A 17,441-nucleotide genomic window follows, 5' to 3' on the forward strand; every position below is an offset into this window, starting at 1 on the left:
GCATGAAGGCGGGATGAATATTTAATTCCAATATTTTTAGTAGTATATTGGATTATGTAATATTATATATTAAAACAAGAGTGAGATATATTCATCAAAGAATACTTATAATCCTGCATTACAAATATAAAGTTTTAACATAAATGATAATAAAGTTAACCTGTCTAAATAAAAGTGGTAGACTCTTATTCAACATGTATTATTGTAAATATATATTTAATACGTTTATCGCTATTTGTATAGCGAAGGGCTCGGAACTTGTATACATTTACCAACTATGACTGATAAGTTTATCAAGAAATTAGGACTGGCAATAGTCAGAACTTATCAAAAATAGAAAAGTGAGGTTGGAATGGAGCAGGTTAAAGAAATATCAAGCTAAAGCTGTAAAGACAAGTTGCTGTACAGTTTATTTGATCTTTGACGAATACACGACTAAAACTATTCAATTTTCGATATTCATTTGTCTTCGATGTTTGTGGTATCAACGGGATAAATTACAAATATGATCCTAATTCTATTTTTTGTATATTGAAAATAGCACACAAACGTTACCGTATATGTCTAGAATATTCTCAAGATGCATCTGGTCATCAAAAGAAGAAATATACTTCATGGGAAGTGGGATTTGACCTCTTGAAAATGAAAGTTGGTGAAGGACTAAAAAGGAAAGATCCGTGTACAAAGGGTAAAATTTGGTTCAATTGCTTGGCATATGTGTGATAAAAGTGGGAATAGTGTATCAAATACATAATGTGAAGGTAAAGGTAACTGTGGTCGAAAGAATACTCGCAAACATAGCGTAGAGGTAGGTGAAGTAACATATACCATGGTACGGCTGACATATCGTGTTGGTACAGAAATATTCTGGAATATACAAACAATCATTAGGTTGGAATAGGATAGAAGATGATGTATTTGTACAGCTTAGACATTTTCGAATCGAGTAAGGAATGAATGTGTCTTTGAACGCAAAACAAGATATCATGCAAGGGTTTTATATACATTTAGGAGGCCTTTCAAACCAACATAAACGATAGTTTTAAAGGCACGTAGGACCAATTATAACATTACAATATTATATACAACCAATATTATAACATTAAAAATATTTTCACCGTAGAGGAAGTTCCTAACGTTACTATGTTAAAAATACTCATGCTTAAATTAACAATATAGTTCGTAAATAATATCTTATATAAATAAAGTAAATTTTATTACAATTAAAACAAACAGTTGTTTTAGGGTTTTATAAACCCTTTTTAAACCAATATAATACTATAAAACATTGTTGCAACAAACAACATTATCTTAAGTATCTTTTACTTCACGATATTCTATCCTAACTGTTTTTCGTACTAAACTCTAGAAAGTTTTAGTATTTTATTCAATAAAATATTTTTATGTATGCATGTATGATTTTCCATGGTGTGGTAAGATAGTGTTTCTTTAATCTAGCTATATACAAAATATTCATACATTACTTATTTACTTAAAATATTACTATGTACACAATTAAGTTAACAGGAAATTAATGTCTTCATAATAAGTTTTAAACAATTGATTTACATTGTAAACATAAACATTAATTCAAGCAGTATTTACAAAGTAAAGCTACGATAGTTTAATATTTATGGTGCTATAAAAGCTAACAGTTCATGTCAATATCGTAAACCACTATGGAACTCCCAGTTTATAACATGAGACTATATTGGCATGTTACATGACATTTTACTACAGATAAAACAGGACAACATACATGTACATTTGACAATTATCATTCATTATTATTTCAGTTTTGAAAATGTCTATAAAAGTGTGAAATGAAATACAGAATATGTTTCTGTGCCATATTAATTTATATTAATTTCAATATACTGCAATGGAACATTATGTTTATCATTTCTAGTCGTTTGGCAACAAATTATTTGAAACACAATGAAGTAATTCCTTTACAATGTACCTATTAAAATTGTGTACTATATGGATACATCCGAGAAAACTGTACACAATTTAATAAAAACGACTTCCTTTTACATTACTGTAAAAGTACCTTATGAATAAAAAGTATAAAATAAGAATTAATTGCATTAAGTGAAAATTATTTAAGGTATCCGGATAAAGGTTTGAAATTTGCAGTTTTGACCCAATTTTAATAAGATATCAATACAAATTTAACTGCTAATGCCTTTGATCAAATGATTCAACAGTTTTTGAAAAGTAACCAGGTCAAGCAAATACGAGGGGAAATGGTTCCTTGATGACCACTGAGCAACCTTAAAAGTAAGCAAGTCTGTTTGCCTACCAGACCTTCAGAGCTGAGAGTCACCTTCGTATTTCTTAAAGGCCCTAAAGTGGCCTATAAAATAAAAATAGGTCAGCAGCTCTGGGAGATGCAAACCAAGCATCATTGTCAAAAATGTATCCTAAAAAATCCAACTTACAAAACTCCACCAAAGTATATTTTGATTCAAGAGGTAACGTAATCCACCCTTAAAATGGGAGGAGGGATTAGAGTAGGTTAAGCAGTTTTATTCCCAAAATAGACCTGGGAATTCAGAAAGCTCGAAATATAATTAGTACCATCCTTAAATTTGAAGAAATTATTATTGTTTTGTAACAAACATAAACTTTTAATTCTAAGGACGCACATTTGCATTATGATAAGTTTAATAATGTTAAATTAATTTCTTTAGCATTACATTATTTAATACTGCTTCATCACCTATGTCTTCACTGTATTTAGTATACTCTTCTGAAACCATGACTTGCATCAATTTAGTCATGTGAAATAACTAATCAGAGAATGAAATGAAAGTACATTGTCCAATAAAGTTGCATAAAAAAAAGCTTTTACCATTCCAATACTAAACGACGAATTACGATTTGTTCTTCAAGTCATGATATTTGAGCAAGTTATATTTGAAATTTTATTATATTTAATTTAATTATATTATAGTTTTTTTATAAAAAGTTATAAATAGTTTTATAAATAGTTTATAGTTTTTATAAAACTAGAAATTGTAATCCAGTTTGGAACATTTTTTTATACAACTGGTAGTTATTTATGTGTTGCTTTAATTATTTAGTATGAAATTCAGATAAAAATTTGGTTTAAAAATATTAATTAATTTTATTTTGACATTTGAAATGGCTAAATTCTACCCCTGGTTCTGAGCAATAAGATATAACTTAACTAGGAGTTTTAAAGAAATTGAAGTGAAATAAATCTAGGTTAGGTTAGTATGTAAAAAGCACCTATTCGTACAAACACTCATATCGGCTGGCAAAACAATATTACTTTTCAGGTTGTTACATAATGTACTTTAAAATTACAGATAAGTTTTACACGATGCTGTATTTCTGGACAATAGCTAGTCATTGTAGTACTCCGAGACAGAGGAGACTCAATTCTGCATCAGAGTTGCTCTCTCGCACAACAATAGTCATCCGAGAGCAACAATCACAAACAATCAGTCTTTGACTAAACTCAGTGATCCTGTTGTTCCGACGATGGGATCGCTTCGTGACGGTGAGTGGCTTGGCAGAGGGAGTGTTAGGAGTTGATGATGTACGATATCCAGTCTACCGTGTGGGCCACCCTGTGGTAGATGCCGGGCTGGCCTCTCTGGGCGCAGGAGTAACCGGCGGATACGATGCCGATGAGAAACCATCGGGCACCCTTCTCCATCATCAGTGGGCCGCCGGAGTCCCCCTGGACAAAACAACAATGTTGCCCATGAGTCTTCTCATTGTCACTCCACTCATTGTTCTTATTCTTAGGTGCAACAGAATTTTCAAACATGAGGTAGAGAGAAGCAAAAAAGAAACATCAAGTTAAACGTTCCAGAGCAATACAGAAATGCTGATGGTGCATCCTCACCCTTGAAAATGAACAAGAAAATTTCACTATATATTTTATTTTTTTTAAATTTGAGATTAAAAAATTAGATTACAATGAACTATTTTAATTTACAGAAAACCTCAATATTTGTTAATGATAATAATGGCTTATTTATACAATTACAAGTTATGAACTTGCTAACCAGTTGCAACATTAAGCATAATTTATGCATACAATTTCTGCATAACACCTGTAGCATAATGGTTTAGTCACTTTATAAAGGATCAATCAATGTTTCAAACAGACTCAGTTAACCCAGCGGCTTCGATATTCAGAATTCTACTATAATTTAGAACATAGGGTGATTAAAATCAATTTATGTTAACATACGAACATAATTTTACACTTACATGATAAGAATACAATATTAAGAAGAGCCATGAAGTTTTTGCCTTTACTTTGTGGCACTGATGATATTTTTTAGTAGTGTACACCTTCCATATATATTTTATTCCTCAGTAAGGATATCCGAAACTGGGCTTTGGCGTAGCATGCAGAGGGATATGGAGGTAGTTTCTGTTCTCAACTTTGAGAACCAAACAATCAATGAAAGAGACGATTACATTCGTGTCGTAAGAAGACTGAGAGTTACTGGCAAATTACGTAATTCTGATTTCAAATTCTTTTCTAAAAGAAGACTGGCATGGTTTCGTACATTAATATAATAAATTTAACTACCAAATCATTTTTATTGTACTGAAATTCACACAGTTCATGGTGAATCATTTACCTGACAAGAGTCTTTTCCACCTCCGCGGTAACCGGCGCACATCATTTCATCGTAAATGACGACGTTGATGCCGTTGGATTTATGCCACCTCTCACACAACCGGTTGTCAATTATCGGCACATTCACAGCTTGGAGAGTTTTCGGCCGTAGTCGAGAACCTTCAACAAAGTAAAATTTATATGTATAGTTTCCATTTATTGCTAACCACATATCGATCAACTAAGTTTAATAAATGAACCAATACTGCAACATTTATTGGTTCACTAATAACATCACTACTTAAGAACGTCTTGTGAAAATAAATCCTCAAATATTTTCTTACTGAACATTATATATATTTGTAAGTCCCTATTTAATTTTAGACATTGTCCTTTTTAAAAAACATCTGCTTCGTTTAACTTTCATATTGTATTAAACATAGAACAAGTAGTACACCAAGCATTGAATATAAACTCTTAACATATGTGATGGCTATAAAATCATAATATTTTCTTCCAGTAGAAAAATTAATATTCAGACGTATCTGAACAATTCAAATAAAAGCATATATCAAAGAAAAATGTTATAAGGAAAAGTTTAGATCATATATATTAATGAACAGAAGGACACGTTTTTATGAATAAAGAAACAGGTTCCTTAATCTCAATTTCTTGTACTTAATTTAAACTCACTTATACTTCCTAATCAAGTAATAAAAATATTATATTATTCCTGTTCTCAATGAATGTTGTTTAAAATTATGTAAATGTTGGTCAAATTCCTTTAACTACCTCCAAATTTTTAACCGTTTTCTATGATACTTTAATTTCTGAAATAGTAATGCGAACACAAAAACAAAGTTCTCACGTTTGTTTGAACATTAAAAAGTATTTATAGTTTCTGTACAGTCTGCACTAAAATGTCCTTCGTCATCGGCGAAGGATCCGGCTGCCGATAAAATTCTAGTCTAATTAATGCCTGAGAGAGCGATAAAATATTAAAAACCCATTTTCATAGATGTACTTCAATAAACATAAGTTGCATTTCCAAGCCCGGCTGACCAGTTTCAAGTTCGTTATCTCTATAGCGATAAGACGTACAACTCGGGTAGTTTCACTGATAACACGGATAGAAACTGATTCTTCGAAATAACATTGTTTTAACGTTAAATAACCGCATAGAAAAAAGTTAAAGATTTAAGGGTCTCACTTTAGTTTCATCAAAAACGACTAAACTAAAAACCAATCATACCAATTAAAAATAATATGAAAGATATTTTCATATCGAAATGTTTATATTCTCTTTAGATTCTGAAGAGTCGTTGTTACGAAGTGATCTGCATTTCCTGCCATTCTAAATATAACGTACGCAACAGCTTTGGACACTGTGGACCTTCACATTGTCAATCCTGATGGCCATTATTTACGGAGATACAGTAGTGAAAATGTGGAAGTATTAGTGACGTAATAAATTTGGTCAGAACCTGTTTAATGTGGTGTAAATCGCTGCAACCGCGTAAGTCAGTGAATAGAAGCAGATATCCCATTGCAGATCTCAGCAACTGCGTCTGATAAGTTAAAGTCGAATTTATGGTCAAACAAAGTGTTTATCTAGTCATGGTACAACATACATCTTTTTAAAATTAGTAATTAATCATAAAGTAATTTTTTGTAATGATTTAATTAAATGGTATGTCCACGTTACATTTCTGTTAGACAAGATGTCTGACATAAATTGGTTCAACTTTAATATAACAGTTTCGGTTACAGTCGAAAACCATTTTCCTTTAATTTTTAACTTTTGTCCCTTCAGTATGTCAAGACAAATATATTTCTATTTACAATATGAAACCCGGCATAACTTAATGTTTAATTTTTTGATGCGCTCGTTTTCGTGTCAATTAATGGGTGTTTGTGCAAAGCCGAGTCTAGTCAGGAGGAGTAAATCATGCTGTAATTATAATTGTTTAAGAAGATATTTTGCACCTGAACCACAGTGATGATTGGATTGGTTATATGCTCTACTCTTGTAATGGGGGATGCGTGACGGTGAGCGTGTTTGTTCTGGTATTCTCTACGTTGATACTTAAAAATGTATGCCAAATAATTTGACAAACAGTTTTTTAATGATCGAATGAAGTAATACAAATTATTCTCCTGTCAGCTAGGTTTAAGATGGAAGTTTGATTTTAACAAAGCAGTCATCCCATTTAAGATTAAATAAAAATGTATGCAATGAGTATGCAAGAAGTTTAGCTCCAGTTCACCTTCCTCTTAGTGCAGCTTAATTGTGCATCTCAAGAGACAATGAGAAAACTTCTTCATTTAGATTAAACTTTATTTTGAAGTCTATGTGTCTCTGATGTCAAAACGATGAAGCGTTCGTTTTGAGCTTCTTCGTCGCCGACGTTATTGTATTTCTTCATACGGATATAGGTCCAAATTACAGGAGTCAAGTCTGTGACAACGTCAGATTCCAGACGCTGCACTAAGAGGAAGGTGAACTGGAGCTAAACTCAACATTCATATCTCGAGAAGTTACAATTTAAAGTGGAGTGATAAACAACTGTCTATCCATATCAGTTCATTGTTATAGATGAGTCCAAGGGTTTTTACTTTGCCGTAATACTGGAGAAATGTGATCGTTCACAACTATCGTTTGTGCGTTGATCAATTCACTTGAGTACAGAAGCTGTTAATCGTCAACAATAACTGTTAAAATTTATTTAAGTATGCAGAGTTTGAATTTTTCTTGCAACTTGGTGAGTAAAACAATCTTTCAACCTTTTAATGGTTCAACTGATAAAACAAGACTATCGTAGTGACATAATAACCTCTCCTTTTTTATTAGTAAAATGAAATGAAATTAAATTAAAATGACTTTATTAGAGGCGAAATCCTAATGAAGTCATAACTACAAAATCCTTTCTACCACTTAACCTTATAAAACATAAACTAACATATTTACATAGATAACTAATTATTAATCTATTTATTTATAATAAAAATATATAAAATGAACCACAGTTAAAAAAGAATCAATATTTAATTTAACTTACACATATTTTCAAGATCAGGACCTTCAGCGCCACCCCGAAGTCTTTTAATTTTAAGATAGATAATTGTTTGAAGTAGGGAGTCACATGATCATCAAATCTGATATTAAAAATAAATCTAATGCAAAAATTCTGAAGGCGCTGGAGTTTATTAGAAAGTTCCAAAGTCATCGGTAGTGACCGTAAGTGTAGAATCAAGATTCAATCAAGATTCTCGAACAAAAATAAAACAACTTTGAAGGCAATTCTTAAGATCTTGAAGAAACAAAAACAAAGACTATCAGTGGAATCTTTGTCTTGTGTTTGATATAATGGTCACACAACTCCTCTATTGTATAGCTTGACTTCCCATCTGCAGTCTGCTTTACTGTACTCTTTGTATGTTTGACAATGTTCTTTAGGATTCTTTCTACTGTGAATGAGGATACAGCTTTGTGGACATTTTATTCACAAGCTGTATATTTTGAGATATACATGTTATCCTTGGGAATCTAATGCTTAAATCAGAAGTAACTGATAAGCTAAGGGCCTTATTGGGTATCGTCTCAATTAACTTGCTTAGTTGAAACCCAGGTACATAAGTCACTTATACTGTAAGAGCGTTGAAGTCTAAAGTAGGACATTTCAATAAATATAAATGCATAAACACACACACACACACACACACACACACACACACACACACACACACACACACACACACACACAATCTCTCTCTCTCACACACACACACACACACACACACACACACACACACACACACACACACACACACACACACACACACACACACACACACACACACACACACACAATTAACATTTGCTATCGTAGCTGGATACATAGAAGCTATTCAATATACAGATAATGTTTTAAATGATATTTATGTGTTTCAATGTAACTAAAGTCGATTAGCTAATTCCGGAGTTGGCAGTCCCTAACATGATAACCAGCTCAGATCTAAATGTTGTATTCCTCTTTGGTACGTAGTCTCGTAGGGATGTAGATTATTCGATAGCGAATTAAAATAATCCCGAACTAGGAATTCAAGGAAACAGAATGCACAACGCATTAGAAGTATTAGAATTCGGACTCTCCTAAGACCAAAAACGTCCTAAATGTGAAATACTCTGCTTTATGCTTCTGCAAATTGCTATTTCCCCCAATTCGAGTAAGGGCATCACGAAGCTAAGTAATTTACTTCTCATCCTTCCTTGAGTTAGACGTAAATCACTTCAGGTTTCAAAACAGATCCTTGAGAGTGATTTTGAGTTTGAGAGCTAGAGAGCCGTGCAGAGATAATTTTAGGGAGTCGAGGTTACTGACTTTGCACTGTCTCTATATTCTCGAGGTGATCCTTTACTCCAGATCAAAGTGCGGGGATATTCAACATCATGAGACTAGAGGCAGGGTCAGCCTTGGAGTCCAAAAACACAGAATAAATTGCTTTCAGAAATTTGCCTTCTCAAGTTGGTATCAGACTAATCAACAGTCTCCCTGGAGATATTAAACAGCAAAATGAACAACAATTAAAAGCTCAGTTGAAAACCATTTTGGTGTTAAAGGCAATTTAATCTGTTGACAAGTTTATGATGAATCGCTCGGACAATTAAGAGCACAAAAATTCATAAAATCGTATTGCCGGACCTGTAAACTGTGAGAGAGAAGTTTAAATGAGGTCATGTATGTTTGAGTGGGTCATTGTCAGCGAGAATGGTTAGGTTACATTTAGGACGATTGTGATACAATTTTTATATTGTCTTTTCACAATAAGCGACAATATTATTATTACCCTGTAATCACTGGTAATGCATACATGCTGTGCAGTCCAAGAAGCAACTAGTGATAATGAAAGCAAGATAGACGATGTGTAATTGTTGCTCGGAATAGCGTTGTCGTAAAGCACATAATTGGTAGAACCAACCATCATCGAACTGAAGAGCGTACAGAAAAAGGTGTTAGTTATTACAACGTAAATTTAAGGAGTAAAAACTGTTCTAAAAACTAGAGAAGGAGAAGGACAATCAGCTGGTGGATTTTAAATGAGAGTTCGTTATTTGACCAAAACACATGTTTTCGTCTCCACCTACCTTCTGAATCGTCACAAGAAATAAAAAAAACACTCCTAAAACAATGATGAAGATGTCATTACACGGTTATTTACTCATTTAATTATATTATAACAAACATAAAATACATTTCTTTATAATTTCTAGTTTAAAATCAACTACAAAGTTCACAACATTCTTACTGCTGTTTTCAATTAGTTAATTTGATTGAATTTTAAGTGTAGCTCCAGTTCACATTCCTGTTATTGCAGCGTCTGCTTTCTGACGCTGTCTCTGACTTGACTCCTGGATTCTGAGGTCATGTTCCTCTGAAGAGATAGAAAGAAAGTCGACGACGGAGAAGCTCAAAACAAAACATTTACATCGCTTCGACATCGGAGACACCTATCTGAAGGGGTCATCCCTTCCTACCATAGCTACGTTATGTGTAGCTCTGTTGCTCCATCGTGCTTAGAGATTGTGTCTATCACATCGTAGTGCACTAAATTGTGTATCTGATGAGACAATGAGACTACCTCTTCACCTATTTATAGGTGTCTCTGATGTCGAAACGATGTAAATGTTTTATTTTGAGGTTCTTCGTCGTCGACTTTCCTTGGATCTCTTCAGACGGACATGACTCCAGATTCTAGAAGTCAAGTCTGAGATAGCATCAGATACCAGACGCTGCAATAAAAATAAGGTGAACTGGAGCTAGACTTGAATTCAATTGAATCAACCCTTCCTACCACAGCTACGTTATGTGTATTTAATTTGAATTTAAATTTAAACATGTATTGAAATAGCGCGTAGTAAAGAGCTGTGTTTAATAAAATTTAAACCGTTGATCCTTATGGTGCTCCAATTTAGTATGATACGTTCGTATCAGAATATCATTACTATTTCAATAATTGTTTTTATTTTAGACATTTTCAGCACGTTTACTAACCTTAGAGACTACTGTTTCGAAACAACACTGTTCTGTATGTCTAAATGTGCCAAGACAACTGGCCAAGACATTCACTCGTATGAGACCAGAGGCAGAGGAAACTACCGAACTGGTAGACACAGAACGGTGGTTTACGAACATCTGCCCTCACAAGCAGGTGTTCACTCTACAAGAAGTTGCCGGATTAGATAAAGAATTCCGTAACACCCAAGGTGCTCAAAACTCGTCTGAAACGCTTTTTAGCGTCGCAAGATTTTTATAATGTTAGAGTTTTTGGCATTTGACTGGGAGATCGCCCAATCAGGAAATTGACTTCAGCGATGTAGGTGGAAAGTTGGCAAATGGATGAAAGTTGCATGAATATTGACTTGTATGTTTGAATGTAATCTTGATGTGGTGAGAATGTACAAAATTTGAGCTCTGATACTTTGATATTGACATGTGTATCATTTCTCTGCAACAAACAGTGATTGATTGCTTGTAGTTGCAGTAATTCAACTACAGACTTATTAAAGTTATTGCAAGCGGTTCACATAAAATTCCCTCAATTCTCCCGTCTGACAAACCTGCTTGAAGAGCCCCCCAGCCGGCGGCCCAGCCGAACTGGCCCAGGAAGTCCTCTCCCTTGTCCGGAAGACAGATGGGTGCGATGTGTGGCATGTATTGGACTGGTCGATCCAGCCGCAGCACTGCCACATCGAATCTGTCCGCCTGAGGGGTGAACTTGAAGTAGGGATGGACGTTGATCTTGCGCACACCGAACGTGTATGCTGGTAGAGGTTCCACTGCCGAGTTGATAACGTAGTCACCCAAGGTCACCTGAACTTGCCTGGCCGATGCCCTACAACACGATAAGTAACATCTTTGTTATAGTACTGTCAAATCTTAAATCATATCACAGTACAAAAAATAAATAAAGCCCAATTTTCTAGACGTAACACAAACAAATACATTTAAAAACCATCCAGTACTTGTTTAGGAATCCCTCATTTACTTCTATAAACATAATTGAACATAATTTTCGTTGTCTGTTTTCTTAATTTAGCATAAAACATAAATACTAAGATTTTTGTAGAAATGAAATACGTATAATTATGATGTTGACTGAGAAACCACTTTGCATTATGTTGTTTGGTAAGTTTGGTACCTTTTTCCCCTTTTTATTCTTATCTCATCTGTTTGTTGTTCTAAAAATAAACAGGGTGTAACAAAGTCCCGCACATATCAATGACTGCATCTACAAATCTACTTTTAGAAGTAACTACCATTTTTTTGTAGAAGTCAGAAGAAAATCTTAAATGAGAGCATAGCTCCAGTAGTACATAACATTAAAGGTCTGTATTAGTAGATTACAATGCCGCAAATCCGACCTTAAAGGGTTCACTCTCTAAAAAATTACATTGGTTTAAAGTTCGAAACATTTACAGTAGAAGTACTGTTCTAGATGATTTAATATTCTTGTCGTGGTGAAGTTGTGTGTATGGATCGAGGCAGTCTAGAAATGTTGAAAGGAACGTGGAATTTAAGTCGACCAACTGTTGTACATGCGTTTGTCTGTTTTGATGGAGTTTCCTCCTCGCCCCAGCTGTCAATATTGATAGTCACTGATTCCAATTTGCTGTACTCGAGTGCTGAAATACTCCGCTTCCGTACTCTAATCACTCGATAATGAATAATTGTGCAAGGATATTAAACATTTCTTTGCAGATTGGAGTTTTTCAAACGTTCCAAGAATGGTACACTTCACGTTTCGGTAAACGTTGTTCAGCCTGCGACACAGGACTTAATATTCGGCCAGCTTGGAGTTTTGGCGATATTATTTTGTCAATTGCATATATATATATATATATATATATATATATATATATATATATATATATATATCATGTAGGTACATCAACTTGATTTATTGTATAGAGTTGCCGCGATACTGGAGTGTATGCAAACTATATTTAATTCAGTGGAAATAATTGCATTGACGTGATGTGACATAATGTTAAAGATAAGTACAGTGTTATGTCATCAATGTAAGTTTCAACCGAAATCGTCTATGTTTACATCGCAACATACATGGAGGTAAAGGTGAAATTAAGTAAGGAGTGATAGAGTGGGCGTTGGATCCCCAATGGTTGGGTGGAGGAATAGCTGGACATGCTATTTGGTATCCCACAAAGCCCCTGTAGCTCTAAGTTTAACATCAGAAGTAGATAAGTTTGCTTCTGCGAAACTTAGTTTCTAGAGTCAATTCCTCTCACAGCCGAAGTGTTACACCTAGACTATCCACGAATTACCCACTCTGTAACGGCAAAATCCCGAAAACTTGGCCTTTACGACGAGAAGGTACTGGTATATTCATAGTACTTCTAACTCAAAATGGCCAATGAACAGCGTAACCATCTTTACAGAACACAATGTCACTTTTTCAGCACAGAAGCTCTACCTTTTACCATTCTAACTGACACACATGTTGGCACGTCGCCCACATCAGGCTTACGGCATTCTTAATCATTAATGAGCTGCGTGTCGCCTTTATCAGGCTTACGGCATTTATAATCATTGATGAACTGCGTGTCGCCCTTATCAGGCTTACGGCATTTATAATCATTATTGAACTGCGTGTCGCCTTTATCAGGCTTACGGCATTCCTAATCATTATTGAACTGCGTGTCGCCTTTATCAGGCTTACGGCATTCCTAATCATTATTGAACTGCGTGTCGCCCTTATCAGGCTTACGGAATTCGTAATCATTAATGAACTGCGTGTGGCCTTTATCAGTCTTACGGCATTCCTACTCATTAATGAACTGCGTGTCGCCTTTGTCAGGCTTACGGTATTCATAATCATTAATGAACTGCGTGTCGCCTTTATCAGGCTTACGGAATTCCTAATCATTAATGAAATGCGTGTCGCCTTTATCAGGCTTACGGCATTCACAATCATTGATGAACTGCGTGTCGCCCTTATCAGGCTTACGACATTCCTAATAATTAATGAACTGTGTGTCGCCTTTATCAGGCTTACGGAATTCCTAATCATTGATGAACTGCGTGTCATCCTTATCAGGCTTACGGCATTCCTAATCATTGATGAGCTGCGTGTCGCCCTTATCAGGCTTACGGCATTCATAATCATTAATGAACTGCGTGTCGCCTTTATCAGGTTTACGGAATTCCTAATCATTAATGAAATGCATGTCGCCTTTATCAGGCTTACGGTATTCATAATCATTAGTGAACTGCGTGTCGCCTTTATCAGTCTTACGGCATTCATACTCATTCGTGAACTGCGTGTCGCCTTTATCAGGCTTACGGTATTTATAATCATTAACGAACTGCATGTCGCCTTTATCAGGCTTACGGAATTCCTAATCATAAACGAACAGCGTGTCGCCTTTATCAGGCTTACGGCATTCCTAATCATTAATGAACTGCGTGTCGCCTTTATCAGTCTTACGGCATTCATACTCATTCGTGAACTGCGTGTCGCCTTTATCAGGCTTACGCTATTTATAATCATTAATGAACTGCGTGTCGCCTTTATCAGGTTTACGGAATTCCTAATCATTAATGAAATGCATGTCGCCTTTATCAGGCTTACGGTATTCATAATCATTAGTGAACTGCGGGTCGCCTTTATCTGGCTTACGGAATTCCTAATCATTAATGAACTGCATGTCGCCTTTATCAGGTTTGCGGCATTCATAATCATTAACGAACTGCGTGTCGCCTTTATCAGGCTTACGGAATTCCTAATCATTAACGAACATCGTGTCGCCTTTATCAGGCTTACGGCATTCCTAATCATTAATGAACTGCGTGTCGCCTTTATCAGTCTTACGGCATTCATACTCATTCGTGAACTGCGTGTCGCTTTTATCAGGCTTACGGTATTTATAATCATTAATGAACTGCGTGTCGCCTTTATCAGGCTTACGGAATTCCTAATCATTATTGAACTGCGTGTCGCCTTTATCAGGCTTACGGAATTCCTAATCATTAATGAAATGCGTGTCGCCTTTATCAGGCTTACGGCATTCACAATCATTAATGAACTGCGTGTCGCCTTTATCAGGCTTACGGCATTCCTACTCATTAATGAAATGCGTGTCGCCTTTATCAGTCTTACGCCATTCATACTCATTCGTGAACTGCGTGTCGCCTTTATCAGGCTTACGGTATTCATAATCATTAATGAACTGCATGTCGCCTTTATCAGGCTTACGGCATTCATAATCATTGATGAACTGCGTGTCGCCCTTATCAGGCTTACGGCATTCCTAATCATCAATGTACTGCGTGTCGCCCTTATCAGGCTTATGGCATTCATAATCATCAATGCACTGCGTGTCGCCCTTATCAGGATTACGGCATTCCTAATCATTGGTGAACTGCGTGTCGCCCTTATCAGGCTTACGGTATTCCTAATCATCAATGAACTCCTTTTCCAGAATAGAACCGTTATCGGATAAAGCCGTGGCTACCGTTGTGTTTGATGGTTCACCGTGATGCGACTGTGAATGATCTAAACCCGCACTTCCTCCCTGAGTGCGTTGTAAATATTTCGCTCAAAGCAGCGTCACGTCGTGACAACGATTCGTGAGCAAGGCTATTTTGGATTCAAGCACCGTGCTTCTCGACCAGCACGGGTCGAGATAACGTACGAGATAACTACGGGGAAATATGACGTAATACGATTTGCAACCGAGCATCAAAATCCAGGGCTGGTGAAAGCTCATAGTGGAACCTCAATCATGACATACATGAGAGATTACTAAAGTCGCAACGCACTTTTTTAGTTGGCGGAAATGAGGTTTGGATACAAAGTTAATGGTGTTCCTACACAGGTCGAGGCTATCCTTCTAAGCCTTGCCCTGTTGGAATTCGCCGTGTTGTCGCCTACTTACCTTTTATGTGTTTAAATCAAGCGGTGAAAAAAAGTATCAATGTTTTGTTGAGGGCTTTGGGAGCCAATGTCATTATTAAGGCAACAGTAACTTGGAAATTTAAATGTTACTCTCTGAGAAACGTGCAAATTCTTAATTTTGTTCGAGTACGACCGCTAATTTATGAACTGCTATGGCTCGTCAAAGTCCAGTCAGTAGTTGAAACTTATGATAGTCGAAACTTGACAGATGAAACTTATGATAAAATAAACAAACAAAAAATATTCCACCTGTATTAATTCTGATAGAAATGATGATAGCTATTTTATTTTAAACTTTTAAATGTGGAATCTGTAATAACATAACAATGAAAGAGGAATACAATAAACAAGGTGTCTGAAAAGACACATAATTTGAAATCTTCCTTTTTCACTACAACCTAAAACAATATACTCAATAAAGGAGTTCATAATGGGGAAATGTTTCCCATTAAAATGAAGAAGAGATTGTATTTAGACTGTGTCAGCCTGCAAATTGCAGGCTGCAATTAGAGTACATTACATGTTTTGCCAATCAACGACTGCAGGAACTAGGTTTTAACACGAACATAATTAGTACGTGTGAACACAATTAATTAAGAGAGTCACAGAAATTTATGAAAACGAAGCGGTTAGATGATCAGATTAGAAATACATTGTTGTTTGTGACAGCGTTGAGATTATAGGTCGGGATTCAGCGCAAATTCCAATCTTGTTTACTGTACGTGTGTGGATAAAAATAATACGTTTTTTCTTGTGGAACTACTAAATATGCGATCAGTTCATAATTATGGCAACACCCGCTGGAATAAAATATGCTCGCTGAAGATTACGACGAACTTGGATATTTATTGGACATGGGAGGTTGATAAAAAAGGGGGAACATTTCGAAGTACTGGTATCGTATAAAACTCACTATTAATCCATATTGTGTTAACGTAATTTCATGTCTACAAGTATTATTTTCTAAACTATAAAAGAACTATCACAATCGGATGGATTTTGTTCAGAACCTCTTTTAGTTCTTTGAAATTTACAACAAGATATAAAACCTAGGCGAGTACCCATAAACAAGTACGTATATACTTCTACCTACTAATTGCACACTCTGTACAGGACGTTGTTTACATATAATCGCGTCTTGGTCCATTGATTTTATTACAAAGTGTGGCATTAACAACAAACAATATACACGCATAAAAACAAATAAATGACTTGTGTGTTGGTGTTTGTTATGACGTTAATCGTTCAATGCATATATTAAAACAAACAATAACAATAAATGTTGATAGGCCAGTGTCAGTTGAGTGTAAGCCTTGCCAGTACAGATTCGCGACTATACCTAAGACCCGACTGTACTGAAGTGACCTTGAATTTTACCCCAAGAGAACAATGTTGAATTTTTAACTAATTTCTCCCTTGTTTTTAGTTACAGAGGCAGAATTTCTCTTTCTCCTTTAATGTTGTCTTGTACAATTGAATACACGTGGATATTTCATTCTTCCAAATGACTTTGAGGTTTCTTACATTCTACATTACATTATATCTATATCTTTTGATAAATGAGTGTCTTCATTCAGGTATCCTAATTTTTTTTATTAAATAATCAACAATGATACCAGGAAATCTAAAGAGACGTGGATGGTATATGTTTAAAATCAGTGAGTAAGAGATTCAGGGGTTATCATTGTTCTTTTGAGAGTAAAGTCAATATGCCTGCGTCTATCTCTACCATTATCACTGCTTAAAGATATCACCTTCGTGGAGAACCAGTATTTTGTGTGACTTCGTTATGAAAGGATAATAGGATTTCGGACATTTGCCATCGTTATAGGTTATAAAAGGTATAACACAA

At 35.2% G+C, this 17,441-nt stretch overlaps 1 protein-coding gene across 1 annotated transcript in view; it reads right to left on the reverse strand.

The window, feature by feature from the left end:
* Nucleotides 1–383: 383 nt before the first annotated feature.
* The window catches only part of LOC124370021, a 146,451-nt gene continuing 129,393 nt past the window's right edge, over nucleotides 384–17,441 (reverse strand). Inside the window, exons 6-8 of the mRNA XM_046828301.1 lie at nucleotides 11,232–11,506; nucleotides 4,635–4,792; nucleotides 384–3,715 (exon numbers count right to left, since the gene is read on the reverse strand). Coding sequence (XP_046684257.1) covers nucleotides 3,557–3,715; nucleotides 4,635–4,792; nucleotides 11,232–11,506 — 592 coding nt within the window. The 3' untranslated portion in view covers nucleotides 384–3,556. The remainder of the gene's footprint in view (nucleotides 3,716–4,634; nucleotides 4,793–11,231; nucleotides 11,507–17,441) is intronic.

The sequence above is a fragment of the Homalodisca vitripennis genome, chromosome X (assembly GCF_021130785.1).
Source record: "Homalodisca vitripennis isolate AUS2020 chromosome X, UT_GWSS_2.1, whole genome shotgun sequence".
Taxonomy (NCBI): Eukaryota; Metazoa; Arthropoda; class Insecta; order Hemiptera; family Cicadellidae; genus Homalodisca; species Homalodisca vitripennis.